Raw genomic sequence first — 24772 nt, 5'->3', positions numbered from 1 at the left:
ACGTAGAAACTTTCCCCTTTATGATAGGAGTGTGATTTCTGATTAAAAACGTAAAAAACCTCTGACTGCACAAATCTTGATCGGAAAATAGGGACAGACTGACAAATGTAAAACCATGTCCAAATCAGGTTCAAATTTCAAAATACACAGTTTAAACTGAAAAAATCTTTACAGTGCTGCTTGACCAATATTATTTAAACATCTGGAATAAACGCAGAAATGTATAGACATAGCAGTCGAAGCTTATTATGGTGTGGCATGTGATTCTAAGCATGTGCCATAATTCGCCTTTGATTTCGTATGACGATTGTCTATATGTATTGAACGTCATTGGTAACAAGACAAAAAGTTTTCTATTTGTTATAACTTTACTTCGCATTTGTTAAGAACACAGCAAGCGTTTATTATTTCAGATTGACAGACATTATACTTACGGAAGTAGGTACACGTTTACTGCTAGCAATACTAACCCCTGTTAGTGTGGTAATTTCTGTGTCTACAATCTGACAACCGCTGTCAGTGCAATTTGACAGTATCTTTTCACATTCCTTCAATTTCTTATTTACCTACTTATTGTTATTTGTTATTGATTGATGATTCATGATTGTTCAAACTTCAATATTCAGTCAATTTACATTTGTACTGCAAGTACCTAAACTGTTCAAATTTCAAACACCAATTCAAGTCGCACTTCCCTATTTTTGTAATTTACCATACCACATTATTCGCGGTACCTAGTAAATATACAGAATACAGATTGACACAAGTGAGACGGGCTAAAGCAAAACTTACGTGGTAAGGCAATTATTAACTAGAAGGTCATAAATTCCTCCATCGCAAGAATGGCTAAGCCTAAAATAGATGATCCATCGGAAGAAGCAAAAAAGATAGTGGATGATGCGAAAAATTTTATAGAGAAAGCAATATCAGATATTGGAAAAACATCAGCTACGAAACAGCTAATTTTAGGCACTGCGTCAGGATGGTAAGATTATTATTAGTCATAGCTTCCAAATTCTTTGTTTATACTGATGCACTGTATGATGCAATTGATAAAAAATTTGGCATTGAATTATAATCACCAAGTTGTTTATATTATATTGAATGAGCATTATTTGTAACTGTATATTAAATTAATTTATTAAGAATCTTACATATTAGTAGAATGGGGTGTATGGTGGTTTATGATAATTTAATCATCATTATCAGCCGGAAGATGTCCACTGCTAGACAATGGACTCCCCCTAAGATCTCTACTTGCGCTGCCCAAATTAATTTAATAAAAGCTACAAATTATACAAATGTGGCTAAAATACCACATACCAACTGTAATAATATAGTTCTTTGTTTTTAACTAATCTCTGACATGTCAGATTTTGAACTAGCCTCTAATCTTAACTTTTGGAGTAAGTTGGAAGAAAGAACATCCTGAACAACTTTATCCACATTGAGTTGGCATGATTTATGTAATCTATGTTGCTAGTTGTATTTTAGGTAGTTAATATTGTACAAGGGTGAAATTGTCATAGCTAGCAAAATGATAACAACTGAATTTCTGAGAATATTAACTAACTGGGAAGTTAAGTTTAAATAATAAATAAAGTAATTTCAGGGAATATGTGACTTCTTATTTGTTTTCTATCAATTGTTGATTTTTATCAAATTGGTTCACTTTTTTAATACTAAACAGATGAATATTAAAGAAAACATTTTGAAAATTATTAGACTATTGTCACTGTCACTGGTATACCTACCTTACAAAGTTACACCTAAGAATTAAACTATATTTTAAAACTAATTTTATTAAATTAATTTTTAAAATTGTCACCTTTTTGCTCTTAATAGTGATTTTCATTATTATAGCACTAGGAATTAGGGATTACTTGTAACTAATTCTAGTAGGCTTTGTAAGATACATAATAGCTTTAAGGGTAAATGTATACACTTTTATAATAAAGTCCCAGCCAGTGTTCAGGCATTATCTATAAATAAATTTAAATGTTTTATAAAAAAATGGCTCTGTTGTAAATCCTATTACTCCACAGCTGAATATCTAAATGATCAGACAGCCTGGGATTAGATTGTGATTATTTTATAGTGATAGAAATGACTGTACAATATTGTATATTTTTATTGAAATTGAAAAAAATTGAGCGCAAAAAAAGAATGCTGGGAGAGTTTCTTGCGCCACTTCTTCTCTCTCAGAACGCCATTTGTTTCTGAAGCGGTAGTAGTATCTAGTATATTAGAAATGACATCAAAAATAATTCTAAAGGGATCAATTTTGAGAAAATAAATGCCTTTTATTTACTTACTTTTAATTATTAATTACTTATTTAATTTACAGGATCACAGGATTTCTTACTATGAAAATAGGTAAAGTTGCAGCTGTAGGATTGGGAAGTGGAGTTATATTACTACATATTGCCAGCCAAAAGGGTTATATTGATATCAATTGGGATAAAATAAATAAAAGAGTTGACAAAATAACTGATAAAATTGAGAAAGAAACCACTGGCAAGTCTCCTGACTGGGTTGAAAAAGTAAGGACTGTTTTACTATAAATATTAATAGTCAGCTAACATTTATGTTTGTTTTATTATACTTGACTGGTGTCATTATTTCTCTAAAAGAAAACTGAAAAATATTTTTGTTTCAGGTGTTTTTATTTGTCAAAGATAATTCATATTATTCTACAGGCTTTGCTGGTGGCTTCTTTTTTGGAATTGCTTCTTCATGAAATCATATTATTTTTCATATGTGAGTTTATATACCAGTCAAGTATAAAAATTGATGTATATAATTTTGTTACTATTAATTTGTATACTATTACTTGCAGCTTAGTTTCTGGAATAATACTGTAATTTTTATATATTAGGGGTTAAAGCATGAAATTGCCTATTAGTACTGAAAAATTTAAATTTATTTATTTTTTAATTTGACATATTAATTATTCAAAATAATTACCATTATTATCTATACATTGCTGCCATCTAATAGAAAGATCATTTATGCCTCTGTGATAAAACTGTGGTGATCTAGATTTGACAAAGTAAAGTGTGAAAGCATTTTGTACTGCCTCCTGAGAAGAAAACTTTTTATCTCATAGAAAATTGTCCAAATCAAGAAAAAATAGTCCATTGGAGCAAGGTCTGGTGAATACATAGGGTGACAAATTGTTTCTAATTGCAGTTCCTGTAGATTTAAAACGGTTTCTCTTGCTGTATGAGCTTATCAAGGAACAATAATGGTGAAGATCAATTCATGAGTTGGGGCTGTTTCAATGCTAGTTTTGCTATCATTGTTCAGAGTTGGGCACAGTAGACATCTACCAGTAATGCTTGATCAGATTGGAGAAAGCTATAATGAATAACACCATGCTGAGACCACCAAACAGTTACCATCACCTTTTTATTGCTTAGCTTTGCTTCTTCTTTCATACATTTACCCCTATTATAATTTACATTATTCATAACTTGTTTTGACACAATATGTACAACTACATCCAGAAGATACCTGTGTTTGCTGTGAAATTTTTGTGATCTAAAAAAACTTGTCTTATACAGTTCCTAAAATCGGAACAACTACTCTGAGCACTCCTTGTGATATATGAGGTCAAAGATGCAGAAAATTCATCTCTATGCATCACCAAAGAATAGAGCCAATCAGAAATAACTTGATTGTCTATGATTCAAACCTCTCTTCATTGAAATTCAAAATTATAGAAAAGGATATTATTTCTTTTCTCAATAAAATAAAGGTAGTAGTTTTCAGCATTTATTCAATATTTCATACGGCACAAAATGACTGTGGAATGTCATACAATCACTCACCAAGTGACAGAGTTCTGCTCTTGTATCATCTGCACTTAAAAATAAACATAAATATTTCAGAAACTAAGTGTCTAATCCAAAATTAAATGAGAAATCAATATCACAATAGATATTACATAATATATGAAGCTATATGAGCTATATGTTGGTAACTGGTAAGGCCCCTTTGAATCCATATTATAGTATTTGTTACAGGTTGGGAGATTTGTAGACCGTAAAATTGACAAAGCTGAAGACATTTTAAAGAAAAAAGAATACAAAGCTAAACGTTGGTATAACAATTTCACTGGCGATAATCAATACCATGCTACTGAAACACATGTATTTTTAGCATCCTTTATGGCTGGAATGGCAATTGGACTTCTTTGTGGACACTAAAAATTTCAAGAAACCTTAGTCTGAACTACTTAATCTCAATAAAGTATTATCTTTTAGCTGTTGATATAATCTGTAACCATAATATTAACCTTTTAAGAAATAAAATATTTAGTTAACTTATAACAATGTTTTATTGGCTTTATACAAACATAAAAATTCATACATTATGTCCCTGTAACATTTTTGTAATACACGTAAAGTTTTTCGTCTGGTAAGCTTTCCAAATATTTTTTGTATTCAAAATAAAATGCCCTTTTTATTTTGCAAACAGCGTTATGAAATCTACGCTTTCGAACTTCTGAAAGAGATTTCCATGTGACTGGATTTTCTGAATTCTCTTGTATTATTTCGAAAAGTTGTTGACCAGTCCTGTAAAAATTTAAAAGTCATAAAAAACAATGATTAATATAAAGTATAAAATAAGTTAATCATAGTGGCTAGACAAACATTATTTTTGGTGGAGTTGGTTCCAACGCTGAATATATACTTTCTTGTAAATTTCTCAATTGTGATGTCAAATTGGCTTGATTCTCATTAGACCTGAAATAATAATGAAATTGGTTAATTTTCTTGGCAAATTGTGTAAATTAAATAATATTAATTTGGTAACACAACATACTCATGATGCTGTTCATCTTGGGTAATTTCACAGTTGACATCATGGCTACTAGCAATGGAATCATTTATTGTTGTGTGATGCCTACATTCTGTCAATGTATTTATAGCAGTTCTGAAAAATGTAAATAACTCGATAAATTAGCAGATGTTGTAATGTATGCAGAAAAAAGTAGTAAATTGAATCAAATAAAACCCAAGAGCTCCCTTTATTTACAAATGCATTAGTATGCATGTAGTTTATTTAAATATAAATGAAAATTACTTTTCTTTAGAGGCACAATCACAAAAAGTATATAATAGAAATTAGGACTTTTTGATGGGTTTTTAGTAGTTCCATTTTAATTTTTATAAATTTTTTTCATTTTGCTATAAGATTGAAGAGAAGAATGACAGCAAAGTGGGCCTTTATTAAATAATTTCATCACCAAACAATACTATACATACACATTTTGATTGTCTATATGTTTTTCCTTTAGATATGGAACTGCACTCCGAAGTTTGTTAGCAAAACTTTTAACATTATTTTGATATTCATCATATTTTTCTATGAAGTATTGCTTTTCAGAAGGGTCTAATTTTATCCACGACTTTGTTGCTTCTTCCTGAAGGTGATGATGCTATAGAAAGATGTAGATATATTAGACGAAAATAATAATTAGCTTGGGGATAGCTAGCCATCCCCATATAAAATATAAAGGTACTAGAAGTTACATAGCCTCACTACATAGAAATATAAACATCCAGGTCTCATATTAAACATGCAAGAGATTTCACTTCAGGATTTGAAAGCCCAAGTATTCATGGTCACTAAACATTGTGATTGGAAATCTTTGGGGAAGGCCTTTGTCCAGCAGTGGATGTCTTCCGGCTGATAATGATGAAACATTGTGATTGCCCTAAGAGGCTGTTAATAATTTTGTTAACATTTTCTGTAAAATATATCTAATAGACATAAAAATTTTTTAGGTAATGTTAAAAATTCCATCACTTAATAACCAACAACTTGAGCTGTTTATTATCCATAATCTATTTACCTACATTGTATTAGGACTTATTACAGTTACTAACTTTTTCCGAACTTTTGTGGGAATTTCTTTTTTTGCAGTATAATCGTACATAATAAGCTAATGCAGATTTTGGTAAATCAGTTTCCATTTCTATTTTAGTAGGTTATTCAGTGCAAAAACTGATATTTTTTTTAAATAGACTGATGCCTAAAACAAATTTTATTTTATAGTCATTTACCAAGGTATTTTTTTAATAGAAGAATGATTTAATTAAATATTAGAATATCTAATTAATAATATCTAATTTTTAATTAATAAGAATATCTAATTAATAAAAAATTAGAATATCTCCAGACTAAAAGATAAACATTTAAAAATGATCACAAAAGTAAACAAAGAAACGTCAACGTCATTGATAATTTTTTTTAGTTAGAGCATTAGAAACAAGAATATCAGCTCAAACTAAAATACAATTAAAGAAGATTTTAATGTACTCGATTACAAGAAAAACCCCCGTTACATTTATGGGAAAAAATCTTGAAGTAGGTAAGACCGTTGTTAGACATCCATTTTATTTCTCACTGATTATTTTATAGAGCTAGGCTCTGAGTAATAATATAAACCACTTTGCCCTGTGTTTCCCAGGGGCGCAAAAAGTATAGGCGGAGTCAGAGGCGACTAAGAGCTCTTTAGAAGAGCGAGTCACGCTGCCGTCTTATAACGTCATCGTGACTCTCCCACGTCAATCGGGCCAGAATCGTCTGGGTTAATTACCACACTTTTACAAAATACCAGTGTGAAGTAGCGGCCTAGTGTTGTGGAGGACCAGAGCCCTTACGGGGAGTGTTCAGAAGAGCTGTTTCACATGATTCCTGCCGCTGAATTCCACCTTCGCACGACACGCCACAAGTTAGGATTTCATCCCCACCATCTGGATGTGTGGCAGTCCTCCACAGTGTAGTTTTCAAGGATCTTTCTTCCACGTACTACAAAGCTGAGAAACGAACTTCCGTGTGCGGCGACGGAAACTCGACGAAAACCCCTGGAAACATCCAGGACGGTACGACTTGGGTACCTTCAAAAAAAGCGCGTACACCTTCCTTAAAGGCCGGCAACGCTCCTGTGATTCCTTTGGTGTTGAAAGAGACTGTGGGCGGCGGTGATCGCTTAACACCGGGAGACCCGACCCGTACGCTCGTTTGTCCTCCTTTTTTTAATAAAAAAAAAATAATACTAAAGATTTATGTTTAGGACGTGCCTGTTTGCTTATTCCGGGTAATCTCAGGAACGACTGAACCAATTTTTATGAGACTTTCTGGTGAAATAATATATAAATACTGCAATAACCGATTTAGTACGTGTAAAAGCCAATCTCATATCTGTCAATTCCACCATTCGAAAACCTGATAACTCATAGAACTTATCTGGTTTAAGAATGGGTACAATTTGTGATTTTTAAGAAAGCGGAACATTTGTCGATAGAATTATTCTATTTATTAAATTTGAGTAATACAGAAGATAAGCTTGACTAAGGTTTGCTAAAAATGCTTATCTTCTCCTGGGGTAGAGTCCTTGATCGTAGTTAAAATATCTTGTAGTTCTTATGTAAATGTTTCAAATAATTAATGTAAAAGTTTCGCTTAAATATGGTAGCTTAATAGGTAATGAAATAAAAAGAATTATCACTGACACCAAAATCACCTTATGCTTTTTCTTTATTATTATATGAGAATAATAACTGGAGCCATGAAATCTATTCCTTTGTATGCATAACGATGTAACGAATCCTGCTTCATTTAAGCTTTATTTCCCGATCTTTTTTCGTGTTTTCCAATTTTCGAATCTCCATGATAACCAAATTACATACTTACATGTATCTTACTGATCTCATTGAATCACCAAGTGATTGGAATAATAAGTCACTCCCTTGTTTATTAAAAAGATATTTAAGGTTTATTACCCGACACATTGATCTCCAAAACTAGATTGACTTAACTGTAAATATGAAGCGTTTACTCACTCGTTAAACTGTAAATTATACTGCAAATATTGAATAACATACTGCCAATAATTGTTTTTATTCCAGTGTAACAGTGAACTGGTAAAGGTTGCATCCAAGGTCTATATCTCAGGAGCCCCTGGGGTAAAGTCTGGGCAGAAAGGAGGCCAATGAAAAGGCAAAAAATGTTTGGAATTTCTAAAAAAATCCCTAACAAATCGTGGTTCTCTGTCGTAAAACTTGATAATAGCATTACCTCCATATTGATAAGAATGCACCTTAGACATGTGGCGATATGTATATTATCAAACTTATAATAATAGTATATGAAAATATATAGCCTATCTATCTTATTATATTTATGAACATAAAATATATATCAAGAACATTATTATATATTAAACATGTACATATTTACTATAATAATGTATAAGTACAGATTATAATAACACTATATACTATACATACATTATCCACCACATATAATAATTACTTTGCCACATTTGTCGTACCGATTAATTTTAAGGTGACTTGATGCATCGTGTCGTCTGCTGTGAAGGCCTGCGGTAGCATCGAGAACAATGGGACAAAGGAATGCAGTACAGCGACTAGCGACGCGCCGGCAGCCGGCACCCGAAGACAGTGCGCCCCGAACCTTCAACGCACGCGCACGTTACCTTTGCTTTCGCTAACGCTTCTTGTTTACTTACGTTACCCCTAGTTTAACTACTTCTCATTTCTTGTTTAGTGTACCTTCTGTTCTATATAGTGTTAACTACATACCTGTATCATATTGTGGTGTTAAGTGTAAATTATATATGCATAAACTTATCTGAAGCTAATTCGGGCTAATTATTTATATCATCTACTGTATACCAGGACTAATTCACACACTTCAACCCCACAGACACACCACTTCTTCGGCCCACCTTGTAATGTTTCATAATATGATAGATTGTACACAATGTGAACGCGGACATGACTTTGGAGATCCGGATCACTTACTTTGTCCTGCCATATATATGACCAAACTTTCTTTTTAAATAGATTGTATCCATCCATCTCCCTTTCCCTATATCTATCAAAACTCTTCTTTATTATGTTGATCCAATATTTATAGTATACTTTCTAAATATTATATTGATAGCACCGAATGTATTTTATATGTAAATAATAATTATCATGTAATTTTATTTATCTAATTATATCCTATCCATATCAGATATCATATCTCGCGTTGCACATCATTTACCGCGATTCGTTTTCCTACCTTGGAATAAGTAAAACCACATGCAAGAAAACTTAAAATATGAAATAAATAATCCACTTGAAGCTAGCGGATGCACCATGTAATGTTCGAGCCAAAATCTCCAAAGGTGGATTGAAAAAAAAAATCTACAAAAAAGTCATTAAGAATGGATAGAACTTCAACGTCAGTAGTCACTTAATTACTCTTTAGTCTTTACTGATTAGTTCAAACTTCAAAGAAGATGTAAATACTACGTGTTAGATTAGTTCATTACTCTAGGTCAAAATATTCATATTTTGAAATCGAAGTAAATTTCTTACAACTCCAGCCATTAGGTTTATTTACCTATAATTTGTTAATTATTCATTAACAAATTAAATATTTTGGTCTTTACTCTTCAGATTTATTTATAAAGACAATATGTGAAATACGTACAATGCGATTATAATAAATATTTATTCTAAATTTAAAAAGTAGCTGGTGAAAATGCTGAATAATTAGATTAAGAATGCAAGCGATCAAACGCTACGTTGTTCTATTATTCCTGACTTTTATTTTATTCCTTTATTGCTTATATTTTGTTGGATATGAGTTGAGGCCTGAGAGATCACAGAATGATTACTTTAATAACTTACCATCGTTTGCCTCCATTGATGACCTTACAGAATCTCCATCCAAGCTGAAAAGGAATCCGAATACAATGAAAAGGTCGTGTCGAATGGAGACATGTTTTGATTTCTCTAATTGTGGAAGTGAACCTAAAGTGTATGTTTATCCAACTGATGGGCCTGTAAGTGCAACATATAGAAAGGTCCTCTCTGTTATTCGAGAGTCAAGATATGCCACAAATGATCCTTCTGAGGCGTGCCTTTTCATACCTGCTGTTGATACTTTAGATGCTGATCCACTTTCACCTGAACACATACCAGATGTATCTTCACGCTTGGCCAGACTTCCACATTGGAAAAATGGTCGTAATCATTTAATTTTTAACCTCTATGCTGGAACATGGCCCGATTATTCTGAAGAAGCCTTAGGATTTGATCCTGGTGAAGCCATTATGGCTAGAGCCAGTGCATCTGAAGCACTATTTCGTGAAGGTTTTGATATCTCTTTGCCTTTATTTCATAAAGAACACCCTGAAAGAGGGGGAATGCCACCAGCTGCTACTGCTAATCCATTTCCTGCACCAAAGAGACATTTACTTGCATTTAAAGGCAAGCGCTATGTTCATGGTATTGGAAGTGATACAAGAAATTCATTGTGGCATTTACATGATGGTGACAATCTTATTTTGGTTACAACATGCCGGCATGGAAAATCATGGAAAGATTTAAGAGATGAAAGATGTGATGAAGATAACAAAGAGTATGACAAGTAAGTTATTTTATCAAAATAGTAATACTGAGCTTATTTATTATTGATTACAATCACAACTTTTCACTTGTTTATTTAAATTTTGCATTAGAATCAAAACAGTAGAATCATGTGAAAATTATTTTCTCTTTCTTACCATAGACCAGTAACTATCTTATATATATATATCAACCATTATTCAGCTGAAGTTAAATATAATTGGTTAGTTTATAAGTTTCGAAGTGAAACAAGGTGATTATAATTCCATTAGAGCTTTAAGTTGAGTGTTTTATTAGCTCATCACAAGGCATATGCACAAGATGTCAAAGAAAAACTTGCTGAATACAACAATATCCTTAAACTCCTATGCACAAGTAGATTATACAAATGATTTAAGTTTTCTGTAGTGTTAATTCCGCCAATATTTGTTTTTAAAACAATTCAACATGTGTTTCGCCTCTACACGAGGCATCCTCAGGATGTGTTGTCTCGCCAAAATCTGGCATGAGTCTCATTATGGATTTCCGCAAAGTAACGCCTAATTCAATAAATTTACAAGTAGATTAAACAAAGTATCTTAGCAAACTGTTGACTAGGTCATGTCTCTGTTGATTAAAAATTACAGGTTCCAAAATGTTAAAACTCAGTGGGATATTTAAATTAAAAGTAGTCCACACTGTGGACTATGAATTCACTGTTGGAGAATAATGCATCCCCATACCAGTCTCAAAGCTGAATGATATGATCCCGGATTATTATTTATATTATTTATTTCACACAAAATAGGCGCAAAACAGACGTCAAGTTACAGAACATAATTCGTGAATATCTATCAAGCTTACACCCTTTATAGTTCAGGATCCAGGGTCATTTTTGCACTTGCTTACTATTAAGCAGATTTTCCATGAGAAGCTTCATTTTGATTAGACACCCAACAATTTCTTATATGACAACTCTGTAGTGTGGTAGGTAATAGGGGTAGCAGGCATAAAATGTGTTGATTTGATGATTCTCAAAAATTTACTACTAACTTGGTTTCCTTTTGTTATATCTGATGATAATTATCTAAATTGTTGGAAAAAATATTTGTCCTACAAAATGTATGGTTTGATCAGAGTCCCCTCCTTCCAACATGTACTGATAATGAGGTCATCAAAAATGTTTACTAACCAGCTCATTCAGTCTCGTGCCAGATTTTGGCGAGACAACACGTCCTGAGGATGCCGTAGAGGCGAAACACGTGTCGAATTGTTTTAAAGACAAATATTGGCGGAATTAACACTAAAGAAAACTTAATAATTTGTATACTAACCAGCTGACAAGCTCTATGAGCGTTCAGTGTTATAGTGAAAATGAGGTGCTTGGAACCATAAAATTAATTATTAAAAAAAAAAAATCTTTTGTGTTTTCGAAATGTAAGTCTTTTGTTTTCAGTTTGTCGGAGCGTTGTTGTCGAATATGGAAAAATTGAAGTGCGTCCGGATATTAAGAGTGGGCTTTTTTTGTCTCTGACATGCCAAAATGTTCGATCTTTGAGCAGTCATATTATGTTATATTTTATTTCTAAATAAGATCTTGATAATCTTGAAGACAGCCGCTACTCTACTAAATTTTGCCTAGTGACCACCGATACTACAGTCCTTTATAATTATTTCTTTTGATAATTAACTTGAATGGCAAAAGCGCGTAGAATTAAAAGAAAATTTGCAAGAAGTTTGAAAATAAATTGTAAAAGAATTAGTTCTTTATAATTAATTCACATGTATTTTCTAACAAACTTATTGGTATAGTCATCTTTCAAACTGTTTGTTTTATTGACGTTTGACATAAAGTTATCAGAAAGAAAATTGAAAGTAAAGTAATAAGGTTTTATTAGTGAATAATTGTCTGTATTTAAATTAAGAACCTTAAAAAATTAACGTATATCATTTGCGTTTGCACATTTGGATTAAATAGACATTAATTTTTCTTTTAGATTTGACTATGAGCAATTATTAGCAAATTCGACATTTTGTCTTGTTGCTAGAGGAAGACGCTTAGGGTCATATCGTTTTCTTGAGGCATTGGCCGCTGGCTGCGTCCCAGTCCTTTTAAGTAATGGCTGGAGATTGCCATTTGATGAACGTATTGACTGGCGTCGTGCAGTTATTTGGGCTGATGAACGGCTTTTATTGCAGGTAAGAATATTCTAGTTTTCTTATAATTTTTTTTCACGAGCTCAACTTAGTGACGGTTCAGAAGCGCTATTTGAATAAAGTTTATTTGACTTTGACTTAATTATTTTGTTATTTAGATAGAATTGCTTTTCAAGTGTCTTATCGAATTGTAACAGTTCTCATGTTGCTATAACTTGACCTTTCCATTTTTTGTTTGCGATTTTTTTTTCTTTTCTCTTATGAAAATAAGGGACGAGACGAGCAGGACGTTCAGCTGGTGGTAATTGAGACGCCCTGCCCATCACAATGCAGTGCCGCTCTTGAAAACCTCCAAAAATTCTGAGTGCACTACAACTGCGCTCGTCACCTTGAGACGTAAGATGTTAAGTCTCATTTGCCCAGTAATTTCACTAGCTACGGCGCCCTGCAGTACGAAACATATTAATCCTTACAAATTACTGCTTCACGGTAGAAATAGGCGCCTCTGTGGTACCCATAATCTAGCCGGCATCTTGTACAAAAGAGCCTCCCAGTGGTAAAATTTTTTTTTGTGGAAATTTTAAATATTTCAATATTTTTTAGGTCCCGGAGCTGGTACGCTCTGTACCCCCGGAGCGTATCCTCGCTCTTCGCCAGCAAACACAATTATTATGGGAACAATATTTTTCATCAATCGAAAAAATAGTTTTTACAACTATCGAGGTAGGTAAGACATTCTTTCCAGCAGCCTCGACTTTATCACTTATTAATTTATAACTGTGTATAATAATATTTTATTGTCTTCAGATACTGCTAGAACGAATAATGGCTCATAGAACTTCTCGTCAAAGGGAGGCTTTAATTTGGAATACATGTCCAGGAGCGTTGGGAACTCTGGCAAACTATGGTGATTCACGAGCCCACCTGCCCCTGGGGGTGTCTGCCCCGGAAGCCCCCCTCGCCCCGTCGGCACCCCTCAGCCCCCTCCCCGCGCCCTCTGTCCCCCTTACCGCTCCGCCCCCTACTTCCGGTAATTCATTTACAGCATTACTATATGTCCAAGCCACATCCCCAGCTCTTCACAAGCTGCTCGCTAATGTTGCCAGCAGCGAATTCTGTGAAAAGGTATTTATTTTAATCTAGTGACTTATATTTTGAATACTTAACACGTCGAAAGAATTTTTATTTCCCCTAAAGTCGTGCAGCTGACAAACCTGAAATTGTGGTATTTTAAAGTTTTTTTTTATACTGGAATTATTCACCAATGCCAATGTATGGGATCTTATTTTTTGTATGATAGCCGGTTTAATTCATGAGCCTGATAAGCGTATTTTTAAATATGTTTGATTGCAATTTTGTTTTTTTAAGTAAATCCAAGGGGGCTCTGTAAGTACTTTTTCATAACTTCAGTTTTAAATAGTAAATTTTATCGTAAGATATACGAGTCTGACTTGGAATTGGGTGGTTTTGACTTTCAAGTTTCAATAAGTAATATTATATCTTATTTTGAATAAAAATATTTGAATTTACTGTGTATAAATTTTATAAATGAATGTTATGTTATGTTAACAGGTAGTTCTAGTGTGGGATAGTGAACGCGCGGCTCCCTCACTGAAAGCGTTGTCGCGACTCGCTGGCGATGCTAGAGACCCTCTACCAGTCACCGTTGTTGATGCCACCACACACTATCCTGGGTAATAAACTAATTACTTTTGAAGTGAAAACTACTTCTGATTTACTTACGAAACTAAAAACCTCCTATAGGTTCAGCCTGCGAGTGAATATCATAATTGGCCCTTGACTGCTTCGCACGTTTAAGCGTTACAAAATTATACTGTGATCAGTTGAAACGCGCTACTTCCAACAGGAGCTTACTAAAGAGCGTCAATTTATGAGATTTTAGCAAAGAGGGTGTAAAGAAGAAAAAGGGGTTGAGTGGTAGTGCCATGTTGGGTCCTAACGGACACAACCGAATTAAGCCGCCACGCCCGGGGAAATACCATTCTCGTACTTGGAACCGGCGTGAAATAGCGGCTTTGCCGCTGTGTTTGGTCTCGTCTGTGGGGTATCTGAAGGCCTAATCCATCCCAGATGTGGAAGATCATACACCTTCACTGTTGGACCTTCCGCTGACCTCACATCCGGACGATTACCTAGTTTCCGTTGACCCTCCTCAGGGGTCGTCGGGCCACTGTCTGATCCCGACCACGTGCCTACAATGGCCCCGCTTTTTCTTTTTTCGCTGGGTGATCCAGATGCCGCTGCTGTCCCTGTTGCTGATGTATGACAGGTACAAATGATGGAACTTTTCATTCCATCATCGGTACCTGTCGGTGGCAGGTCCCAACCGTGTATTGACGGCACCTGCAAAACGGCCTCTCGCCGAAAGCAGGAGTGCTATCAAGCTTGGGTCAGTGTGGTGGTATCTAAGCATGTGAATTCCAGCGAACTTAAAAAACACTACAATCATGCATCCGGGTCCTTCAAAAGAGTTATTGCTGATGCGAAGTCGAAGCACATTGGCGAGAGACTTACACGCCTTCCCTCTTGAACTCGTGCGTTCTAGTCGCTCGCCAAGGCTGTCCAAGGAAACTTCTGCCAGCCAGCCATCCGCCACTGCACAGGAACGATGACTCGCTGGCCCATGACGCGAAAAAGGGCTGGCGCTAGTCCTTACTCGTCTTTTCTGGCTCTCCTACTCATCAGGCGTATTCCCGAAATTATGGAAGGTGGCTTTAGTGCACTCGATCCCTAAGAAAGGTGAACGCTCGGATCCTTCCAACTACCGCCCCATTGCCATTACCTCCATTTTCCAAAGTAATGGAGTCGATCATCAACCGCCAGCTCTTGGAGACCCTAGAGAGAACCCTAGAGGAGCACCAGCTGATCAGTGAATGCCAGTACGGTTTCCGTCAGGGTCGCTCAGCTGGTGCATACCTCAACCATAAATGGGGGCATGCGGTTGAGTCGAAGGGAGAGGCGTTGGCGGTGAGTTTGGGCATAGTGAAGGCCTTCGATCGAATGTGGCATAAAGCGCTTATAGCGAAACTGCCTTCCCGAGAAGTTGTGCCAATGGGTCACTAGCTTTTTGGCCGATCGGAGCATCAAGGTTGTTATCAACGGTGCATGCTCCGACTTAAAACCCTGGTGTCCCGCAAGGCTGCGTGCTATCCCCTACATTGTTTCTTCTGCATATCAATGGTATGCTGCAAATCAGCAGTATTCATTGCTATGCAGAAGACAGCACAGGGTTTGCTTCCTACACCGGCCGTGCCAACATATCTCGGGATAGCGTCGACGAGAACTGGAATAAACTTGTGTCTGAAATCGAGACTATGCTTTGCAAAGCCTCGGAATGGGACCGACAAAATTTAGTCCAATTCAACCCCAAGAAGACACAAGTTTGTGCGTTCACCACTAAAAAGTCTCCCTTTGTCGTGTCCCCTCGATTCGAGGTCACTCCTCTAACTGCCACATCCTGTATTGGCATACTTGGCGTGGATATATCGAGCGACGTTCAGTTCCGTGGTCACTTGGAAGAGAAGGCCAAACTGGCCTCTAAAAAGCTTGGTGTACTCAGTAAGGCGAGACAGTACTTCACTGTAAGCCACCGCCTGCAACTTCATATGGCGCAAATTCAGCCTCACATACTGAGGAGTACTGTTCTCACCTCTGGGCGGGTGCTCCCCAGTACCAGATTCTTCCATTTGACCGCATACAACGAAAAGCCGCTCGAATCATCGACCATCAAGTCATCTGCGATCGGCTTGATTCTTTGGCATTGCGTAGAGATGTGGGTTCTGTCTGCATCTTATATCGCATTTATCACGGGAAGTGCTCAGAGGAGCTGTTCGGGTTAATTCCAGCGGCCGAATTCCACCACCGGACACGTGCAAAGTACCACCCGCATCACTTTGACGTCTGGCATTCCACAACCGCGCGTTTTGCAATAAATTTCTTGCGTCGCTCAGCCACTTAGTGGAATTAATTACCGGCTGCGGTTTTTCCGAACAGATATGGCTTAGGGACCTTCAAGAAAAGCATACTACCTTTATGAAAATAAGGGACGAGACGAGCAAGACGTTCAGCTGACGGTAATTGATACGCCCTACCCATTACAATGCAGTGCCGCTCATGATTCTTGCAAAAACCCAAATATTCTAAGTCAAAAAAAATACCATCGAAATAGTATGCCTCAGAGCTGAGAAGAACGCGCGCAAGAAACTCAGGGGGTTTTTTTTTCCTAATTCATAGTTACAATATAATATGTAGTAATTTACACTAAAATTTATAACTAAATAGCCTGAGGGTGTTCGCTCATTCTCAGTCTGTCGTATTATTAAGAAAATCATTTACGATATACTAAACTTTGTCACGCAAACGTCTTTTAACAATTCTTCTGAATTTGGTTATCCCCTATTTTTTGTACATTTTCTGGGATCTTTTTGTAAAAGCACATACATCGCCCAATAGAAGACTTACTAACTCGACTTTACCTAGTAAGTAGGCATAAGAAGTTTATGTTTTTTTTAAATAGATGTTCGAGTAGAGTTCTCGGCGGTATTGTTAGAGTAGTGAAGGTTGGGATTAAAGTGTGGCATAATAGTTATAGATGTACGTACGATTGATTCGAATATATAATTATTATTTTCATTTCCACATTGTGTTCCTACACGCGAAACATAAAAGTAATTTACAATATCGATCAGCTTTTCTATGTAATAGTGCAAGCGGCAGGCTAATGGCACGTGTTCAAACCGCATTATATTTCACAACGTACTAGGAAGTTATAAGTTGGTGAAAGTATTGGGTTATATTATGTCCCTACTGCCTAGTTAACTAGTTTCAATGATCGTATGATGACTTTTATTAGCGATGTTAATATAATTTGATTGACAGTTATAATATTTTTTTTTTGTGAAAATAAGGGACGAGACGAGCAGGACGTTCAGCTGATGGTAATTGATACGCCCTTCCCATTATAATGCAGTGCCGCTCATGATTCTTGAAAAACCCAAATATTCTGAGCGGCACTAAAATTCCGCTCGTCACCTTGAGACAAGTTGTCAAGTCTCATTTGTCCATTAATTTCACTAGCGCTCTTCAGACCGAAACATAGTTATGTTTACACATTACTGCTTCACGGCAGAAATAGGCACCGTTGTGGTACCCATAATCTTCCTGGCTTGATGTGCAAAGGAGCCTCCCACCGGTAAAGTTTTATCTATGAATAAAATGAAGACAATTTTCTACCCAAACCTATCTATGTGTATTTCAGCCATTAAAATAGTAAGCGTGCCATATTACTTAGTATCTTATTCTTACTCATTGGAATTTGGTTTTCTCTGGTGATATTGTAGCAGCGCCCGTTATATTGAAGCGATTTTAGTTGATCGACTGCTAATTCGCTTCAGATTGAACTGGCTCGGCAGACTTTTAATTTAAACTTTTTTTTTCAGATTTTAAACATACCTTAATTATCTACGTTCAGATGGGAATAGGTACCTCGTCACATAAATCTATAGGATGTTGCTAACCTTTACTATGAATATTATTCTACACAATTTGTTATGTTTTAAAGTGATAACCCTCACTTCTGGGATAAATTACACAAATAAAATATGAATACAAAATTTTTATGAACGAATCTTCAAAAAAAAGCGTGTACACCTTTTTTAAAGGCCCACAACACTCCTGTGATTCCTCTGGTGTTGCGAGAGAATGTGGGCGGCGGTGATCACTTACACCAGGTGATACGTATGCTCGTTTGTCCTTCCATAAAAAAAAGGAAAGAAGCGGGACTCGAACCCGCGACCTCTTAATAACCTGCTCAACCCCAATATTTATATCTATATCAACTGAAGAGTAGATCCAGTAGATGAAGCCACAACCTGAGAGTTTAACAAAGCATACAAGATTTTATCAACGATACGTCACTCGAACGGTTGGCTCAGTTGGGAGAGCGCTCGCACGGAACGCGAAAGGTCGCGGGTTCTAGTCCCGAACTGTTCATAAAATTTTGTTTTAAAATTTTATTTGTGTAATGAATATTATTATTATCCTAATTAAAATTTTATTCTAATAATATTTGTAGAGTAGTTTTGTGAACATTTTATTTTATTTTAATCAATATTTTAGAGAAGGAGTATCTGCCAGATGGCGGCCGCTCTGGGCGATACCAACAGCTGCGGTGTTTTCCTTGGACGGGGATGCTCCACTTATAGCCGAAGAACTGGATTTTGCTTTTCGTGTTTGGCAAAACTTTCCAGATCGTATAGTCGGTTATCCCGCAAGAAACCACTTTTGGGATGAAGCTAAGGTATCTATCCTCTATCTTTCTATACTATAATTAAAAACCAATGTTTGTGTCTTTGTTTGTAATGATGTTGTGTAATGAAACTTTGATAGTGTTCTGCGCCCTTTTCGACGATATAAATGAATCCTTGTTTCGTTTTTAATGAAACTTTTTGCTCGGTGTTTTGATATTACGTAAAGATATTTTTCTTATTACTTTTCATCGTTCTGTATATATCGAAATTTGTAATCATCGAAGATTATAAATTTGTTACATCGTAAACAAATGGATCTTAAATCGATCATTACAAACAATTACATTTAGGATACCTCGTATATGTGAACGCGACAGTAAAAACCTTTATTCTCATTTCAGATCAGTAGAACTTGTTTGACCCACAATAGTTTCATAAGACGTGCCTGTCGACTTTATAATAACTGCTTTAATCATGTTGATATACTTTGTAACTACATAAATAAATTCAAAACAAACCTTAAAATCAGAAACAAAATTGATAATTTTATATACTTTATAAAATACACCTTTTTACACTTCAAGTATATAACACAGGGAACTAAAGGTTTATATTCACTCATAGTTATAAAAATTGTTGTATGAAACTGTTTGTTCCTTTTATAAATAAAAAAATAAAAAAAAATGAAATTAAATGAACGTTTTCGATTTAAAACGTCGCGAGGACTAGACGAGAAATTTTCGCTTCTGTACAAAGTTTATATAACTAGCATAACGAATTAATTCGATTGTTCCTAATCGTCCTAAATAATGTCCACTGATAATTATAATGTTCGCTCATACTTCGCATTACAATATCCGATATTGTTTTGTAAAGAAGAAAATGGTATATAGTTTCAACATAAAAATGGGAAACCACAGATAGGCGAGCCACTAACAACATTTTCAATCGTGATTCGCAACACACTTCAATGTGGGCCAATTAGTTCATGCATGCCATTACAAAATGGCGGAATTTATTATTTTCTAGAAGCACCTGTTGGCAAATTTTTTTATTGCACTTATTCTGGCAACAAAAATGTAGTGCGAGGGCGGCACTAAAAGTATCGGGAATGGAATATTTCCACTGTTCCTGTCATATTAAAATCTTTTTATTTGAAAACTCGAATACCATTTATTTATTTAAAAAAAGATTCTCGGTCTTGTCACAAGGTATTTTCAAACTTGTTTAGTCGTTGAGAAAATGGAATTGACTCGAGAAAATTCTAGAGCGATGATTTAGTATGACTTTCGAAGTGGTTTAACACAAAAACAGTGTGTTGACCGGATGATTTCTGTATTTGGTGATGAAGCCCCATCCAAAACCACAATTTATCGCTGGTTTGCTGAATTTCATCGTGGACGTGTCAAGCTCAGTGATGATCCGTCAAGGTCGTACAAAAACTGCAGTCACCAAAGAAAACGTTGATGCTGTGTAATGTTGCATGAACAATTAGGTGTAAAAAAGTTGATTTCCCGATGGATATCGCATTTGCTCTGTGAAGAGCAAAAAGCGGCTCGCGTTACTTGGTGCGTCAGAACTCTCGAAAGATTCCACGCAGGATCCTCAAATGCTGTATACAACATCGTATCAGGTGACGAATCCTGGATATTCGCGTACGTACCGAGTTTGGGTGTTCCAAAATAGGTTAAAGCCAGCAAAAATTGTTCGTTCACGGAATGTTTAAAAAAAATGGTGGCCACGTTTGTCTCCAAAACCATGTTGCGACTATTCCTCTTGCGGGACAAAGAAGGGTTAGTGCAGAATGGTATGCTAGCATTTGTTTGCCACAGGTCGTTTCTGAACTCCGTAGAAAGAAAACTCCTAAAAAGGAGTTTTCAATTAAAAAGATTTTAATATGACATGAACAGTGAAAATATTCCATTCCCGATACTTTTAGGGCAGCCCTAGTAACTTAAGACATAAGGACTTTAAGTTGGGATTGAATAAATTGACTTACTTAGATTATATTATATAATATGGATCTCACAAATTTTACGCTGGAAGAACTTGGGAGACTTGGTTTTTTTACAAGTTATGTTTTTGATTACTTACTACTAATCGGGTACAAGTGCGGAAAGTATGCCATTTCTCCACGAGTCTCGAGAATATGGACGTTTGTTATTGTTTTGAGAAGCGATAAGCGGTTGGTATAAACGAGGCACGGTTTTTTTTGCGCCCAGACAAAGGGAAAGGGCTGAATGAATGCAAGGGGAGGTGGTTAATGCTCATGCATATAAACACAGCCTAAGTCTGCATTGGTTATGTGTGATTCACGCAAAACCTAAGTGCCTTCTATGCCTTCATCGAAGGCGACCTTCCCTTGGGGAGAGATGCGTAAGCGGCACTCCCTAAGGAGTATACGCTGGGATAGGCCTTCCGCTGTACTGTGCATTCCTTATATAACACTCAAAGTCACTATCATGACATCGACAGTCGATTGTTAACACATACTCAGTTCAGACTAGATGTCAATACACTACAAATCTGATGATAATTATCTAAATTGTTCGTAAAAGCATGCGGCACTCCCCTATGGAGTATCCGCTGAGATGGTGTTTGTCGTTGGTTAATGTGGAGCTGGTCGGGCAGGGCGCGTGGGGCTACAGCAGCAAGTGGGGTGGGTCGTACTCCATGGTACTGCCGGGCGCAGCCGTGGTGCACCGCGCGGGCCTGGCGCTGTACGCGGCGGCCGCGCCCGCGCTGCGCCTGGCCGTGCGCCGCGCTCACAACTGCGAGGACATCCTGCTCAACTGTCTGCTGGCGCACCTCACGCGCCGACCGCCGCTCAAGCTGGCGCAGCGCCGCCGCTACAAGACCGCGCATCACCGATACAAGTGAGTACACACACACATACACATAGGCGGCATATCTTATGTCTCAAGGTGACAAGCGCAATTGTAGTACCATTCAGAATTTTTGGGTTTTTCAAGAATCTGGAATCTCTGTCCTATCCGCTATATCTTATATATAATCGATCTCTGGCCACTGGGATATTTCCTGAAAAATCGAAGTCTGCTTATGTTGTGCCACTTCCGAAAAGCGGAAAAGCGAATGATATTATTATTTTTGGTAATGTCCTTTCTTTTCATTTAAAATCAATTTTAGTCCCTCAACAGCATGGTTTCCACAATAAAATGTCTACCATAACAAATTTAACTGAATTTACAACTCAAGTAATCGGTAATATAGACAAGAGACACCAAGTGGACGCTATATATATGCATGTTAGTAAAGCTTTCGATCGGGTCAACCACTCTATTTTAATAAGTAAACTACATAACGCTGGCATTCAAGGAACTTTACTGTCCTGACTCTCGTCGTTTTTGTCGTACAGACAACTACAAGTTAGTATTTATTAACGACTTGTTTAACCATATAAAATCTTCAAATTTTGCGTTATTTGCTGACGACTTAAAGATTTTTAAAGCTATCCAAAATCCGCTAGGCTCGATTTCCCTTCAAAATGACTTAAACAGTATTTCCGAATGCTCTATTAAAAATAAATTGCCACTTAATGTTAAAAAATGTCAGCATATAAAATTTACAAAGAAACGAATACCGCTTAATACTTCATGTTCTTTAAATAATCTTTTGTTAGATGAAGTGGATGACATCAGAGACCTTGGAATTATTTTAGACAAGAAATTATCATTAAATGTTACAAATTATTAGGCTTTGTTTGGCGTAATTACAAAACGTTCAAATCATGTTTAGCAAGAGCTATTTTAAGAAAATTGGTTTATTTTGCTCTAATTCGTAGCTTATTAGAATACGGCTCCACCGTTTGGAAGGCTTTCTTTTTTTGTTGTCAGTACATGAAAAAAAAAAAGAGTTCGAGTTAACCTCTTATAACGATAGATAAAATTTCTTTAATATAACGTCACTAGAAAATCGTCGCTGGGTGAATGATCAAATGTTTCTATACAAAATTTTAAATCACAAATTAGACTGTCCCAATATCCTAGCCAAAATTAAATTTTCAGTGCCACGCGAAAGTGCACATTTCACAAATTTCAAACCATTTATTGGAAATTTATATAGAACTGAACTCGGTGCTAATAGTGTTTTAGAAAGGATCTGCCGGGAGCACAATAACCTTATCAAAACTACTCGTGTTGACATCCACTCCTCCTCCCCTCAGCATTACAAAAAATATTGCAGCAATTTATCAGTGCAGAAACCACATAACTTATGCTTTGTTGTGATTTATATCCAAAATTTAATTTTTAATTTTTAGTTTTTTTTTTCACTTGTTCACTTCTACATTGTAATAGTACAATACAATATTTTTTCATTGTAAACTTGCAACCCCGCACTTGTGCAACTCAAAAATGCATGCTAGTTTGCCTGTACTTGGATTTACACCATAATTTATACTTATTTTGTTATTTCTATAAGCTAGTAATAGTGTATAATCTGTTCGTGAACCTAGATAAATAAATAAATAAATAAAGTGTCATACTCAAACTACCCTACCTACCTTAACGTTTTTTTTAATAAGATTAGATAGGTCTCTAATACATTAGTTACCTACAGGTAAGGAAGAGTCCCACTAAATGTGTTGCCATTCACAACAATTTTCTAAATTCTATTGCTTAAATATGAAAACAGAATAACGATGCCTTTTATGTCATATCATCACAAAAATAAGCAAAATGAGAGAGAGGGCAATGAGACTTAACATCTTACGTCTCAAGGTGACCAGCGCAATTGTAGTGCCACTCAGAATTTTTGGGTTTTTCAAGAATCTGGAGCGGCCCTACAATTTTTATGGGCAAGGCGTATCCATATTACCATCAGCTGAACGTCCTGCTCGTCTCGCCCCTTACTGTCATAAAAAAATATACAGTAATGTAGCGCCTGATCTGATGTAAGACGGATGTGTCAGTATAATAATGACCCCAATTACATTGCACTGCGCTCTTCCCCGAGAGAATTGGAATGTCTCATATGCCATTACATTTCAGATCGTCGTGGAGCGACCCCGAGCACTTTGTTCAGAGGCAGAGCTGTTTGAACACTTTCGCAGCGGCCTGGGGGTACATGCCCCTCGTTCGCTCGGTACTACGTCTCGACCCCATACTCTTTAAAGACCCAGTCTCAAATCTTAGAAAGAAGTACAGAAAAATGGAATTAGTCACGTCTTAAGTTATTATCATTTATGATCTAAACATATTATTTATTTTAACTCGTGAAATGTTACAATTTGAATGTTTGTGAAAATTGCAGAAAATATTCAGATCATTATTAATTCTTATTCTAGTCTTAGTTATATGAATCTTTATCGCAATAAACTTTATACACCCAGTTTTTGTTTTTTTCTTAATGTGCTAAGGTTATTACGTATTCAGCGTGATGTGCGTGCACTGTTGCACCTTAGTCTCTGCTGTAGAGTGTGAGGCTTTTTTGAACAGGACGCCAGCTAGATTATGGGTGTGGTAGCCATCGGCGCCATTTTCTGCCGTGAAGCAGAAATCATCATCATCAGCCGGAAGACGTCCACTACTGGACAAAGGCTTCCCCCAAAGATCTCGACCATTGGCCCCTTTGCTACCCTCATCTAACCTATTCCGGTAATCATGTTTTCACATTATCGGTTCAACTAGTGCGTACCAACACTACAAAAAACTAGAAGTCTTCAAGGGCTGTGGTCCAGATGAAATCCTTCCAGACTTCATAAAATGTTTTGGTCCTGTGTTTGTTCTACAATTATCCAGTGTATAAAAAAAGGTGACGTAAAAAACTACCGCCCTATATCTATACTGTCATGCATTTCTAAGCTGTTTGAGTCTCGTTGTCTGTCCAATAATCAATAATAATAAATATGAGTTTAGGAAGGAACGCTCTGTCCAAATAAATTTAGTGTCATTTATGTCTTTTCTTAGT

At 36.0% G+C, this 24772-nt stretch overlaps 3 protein-coding genes across 3 annotated transcripts; 2 read left to right on the top strand and 1 right to left on the bottom strand.

Annotated features, from left to right (window-relative positions):
* Positions 1–582: 582 nt before the first annotated feature.
* Positions 583–4337, top strand: LOC126966358 (FUN14 domain-containing protein 1). The gene is made up of 3 exons (XM_050810358.1): positions 583–985; positions 2348–2543; positions 4029–4337. The coding sequence occupies exons 1-3, from the start codon at positions 843–845 to the stop codon at positions 4209–4211; spliced, it is 522 nt and encodes a 173-aa protein (XP_050666315.1). The 5' UTR covers positions 583–842; the 3' UTR covers positions 4212–4337.
* Positions 4319–6207, bottom strand: LOC126966354 (uncharacterized). Its single transcript, XM_050810352.1, has 5 exons — positions 5898–6207; positions 5274–5446; positions 4831–4941; positions 4659–4751; positions 4319–4580 (listed from the first exon to the last, which is right to left on the bottom strand). Exons 1-5 carry the CDS (start codon positions 5982–5984, stop codon positions 4376–4378), a joined length of 669 nt encoding a protein of 222 aa, XP_050666309.1. The 5' UTR covers positions 5985–6207; the 3' UTR covers positions 4319–4375.
* Positions 6208–9372: 3165 nt separating this feature from the next.
* On the top strand, positions 9373–24194 carry LOC126966570 (exostosin-1). Its single transcript, XM_050810697.1, has 8 exons — positions 9373–10461; positions 12416–12617; positions 13179–13298; positions 13383–13700; positions 14148–14269; positions 18714–18894; positions 21476–21720; positions 23854–24194. Exons 1-8 carry the CDS (start codon positions 9593–9595, stop codon positions 24032–24034), a joined length of 2238 nt encoding a protein of 745 aa, XP_050666654.1. The 5' UTR covers positions 9373–9592; the 3' UTR covers positions 24035–24194.
* The last annotated feature ends 578 nt before the right edge of the window (positions 24195–24772 follow it).

The sequence above is a fragment of the Leptidea sinapis genome, chromosome 10 (genome assembly GCF_905404315.1).
Source record: "Leptidea sinapis chromosome 10, ilLepSina1.1, whole genome shotgun sequence".
NCBI lineage: Eukaryota > Metazoa > Arthropoda > Insecta > Lepidoptera > Pieridae > Leptidea > Leptidea sinapis.
The sequence above is the reverse complement of the archived record's forward strand: the minus strand, read 5'-3'. Positions and strand labels throughout refer to the sequence as shown.

Bases quoted from the DNA above. Each gene is read 5' to 3' on its own strand.
- LOC126966358 (XM_050810358.1), top strand. From the start codon at position 843: ATGGCTAAGCCTAAAATAGATGATCCATCGGAAGAAGCAAAAAAGATA. The intron at 986-2,347 runs GTAAGATTATTA...TTTAATTTACAG, and splicing joins TTAGGCACTGCGTCAGGATG to GATCACAGGATTTCTTACTA. The intron at 2,544-4,028 runs GTAAGGACTGTT...TATTTGTTACAG, and splicing joins CTCCTGACTGGGTTGAAAAA to GTTGGGAGATTTGTAGACCG.
- LOC126966354 (XM_050810352.1), bottom strand. From the start codon at position 5,984: ATGGAAACTGATTTACCAAAATCTGCATTAGCTTATTATGTACGATTA. The intron at 4,752-4,830 runs GTATGTTGTGTT...TTATTATTTCAG, and splicing joins CAAGATGAACAGCATCATGA to GTCTAATGAGAATCAAGCCA. The intron at 4,581-4,658 runs GTTTGTCTAGCC...AAATTTTTACAG, and splicing joins CCAACTCCACCAAAAATAAT to GACTGGTCAACAACTTTTCG.
- LOC126966570 (XM_050810697.1), top strand. From the start codon at position 9,593: ATGCAAGCGATCAAACGCTACGTTGTTCTATTATTCCTGACTTTTATT. The intron at 13,299-13,382 runs GTAGGTAAGACA...TATTGTCTTCAG, and splicing joins TAGTTTTTACAACTATCGAG to ATACTGCTAGAACGAATAAT. The intron at 18,895-21,475 runs GTATCTATCCTC...CTGGTCGGGCAG, and splicing joins ACTTTTGGGATGAAGCTAAG to GGCGCGTGGGGCTACAGCAG.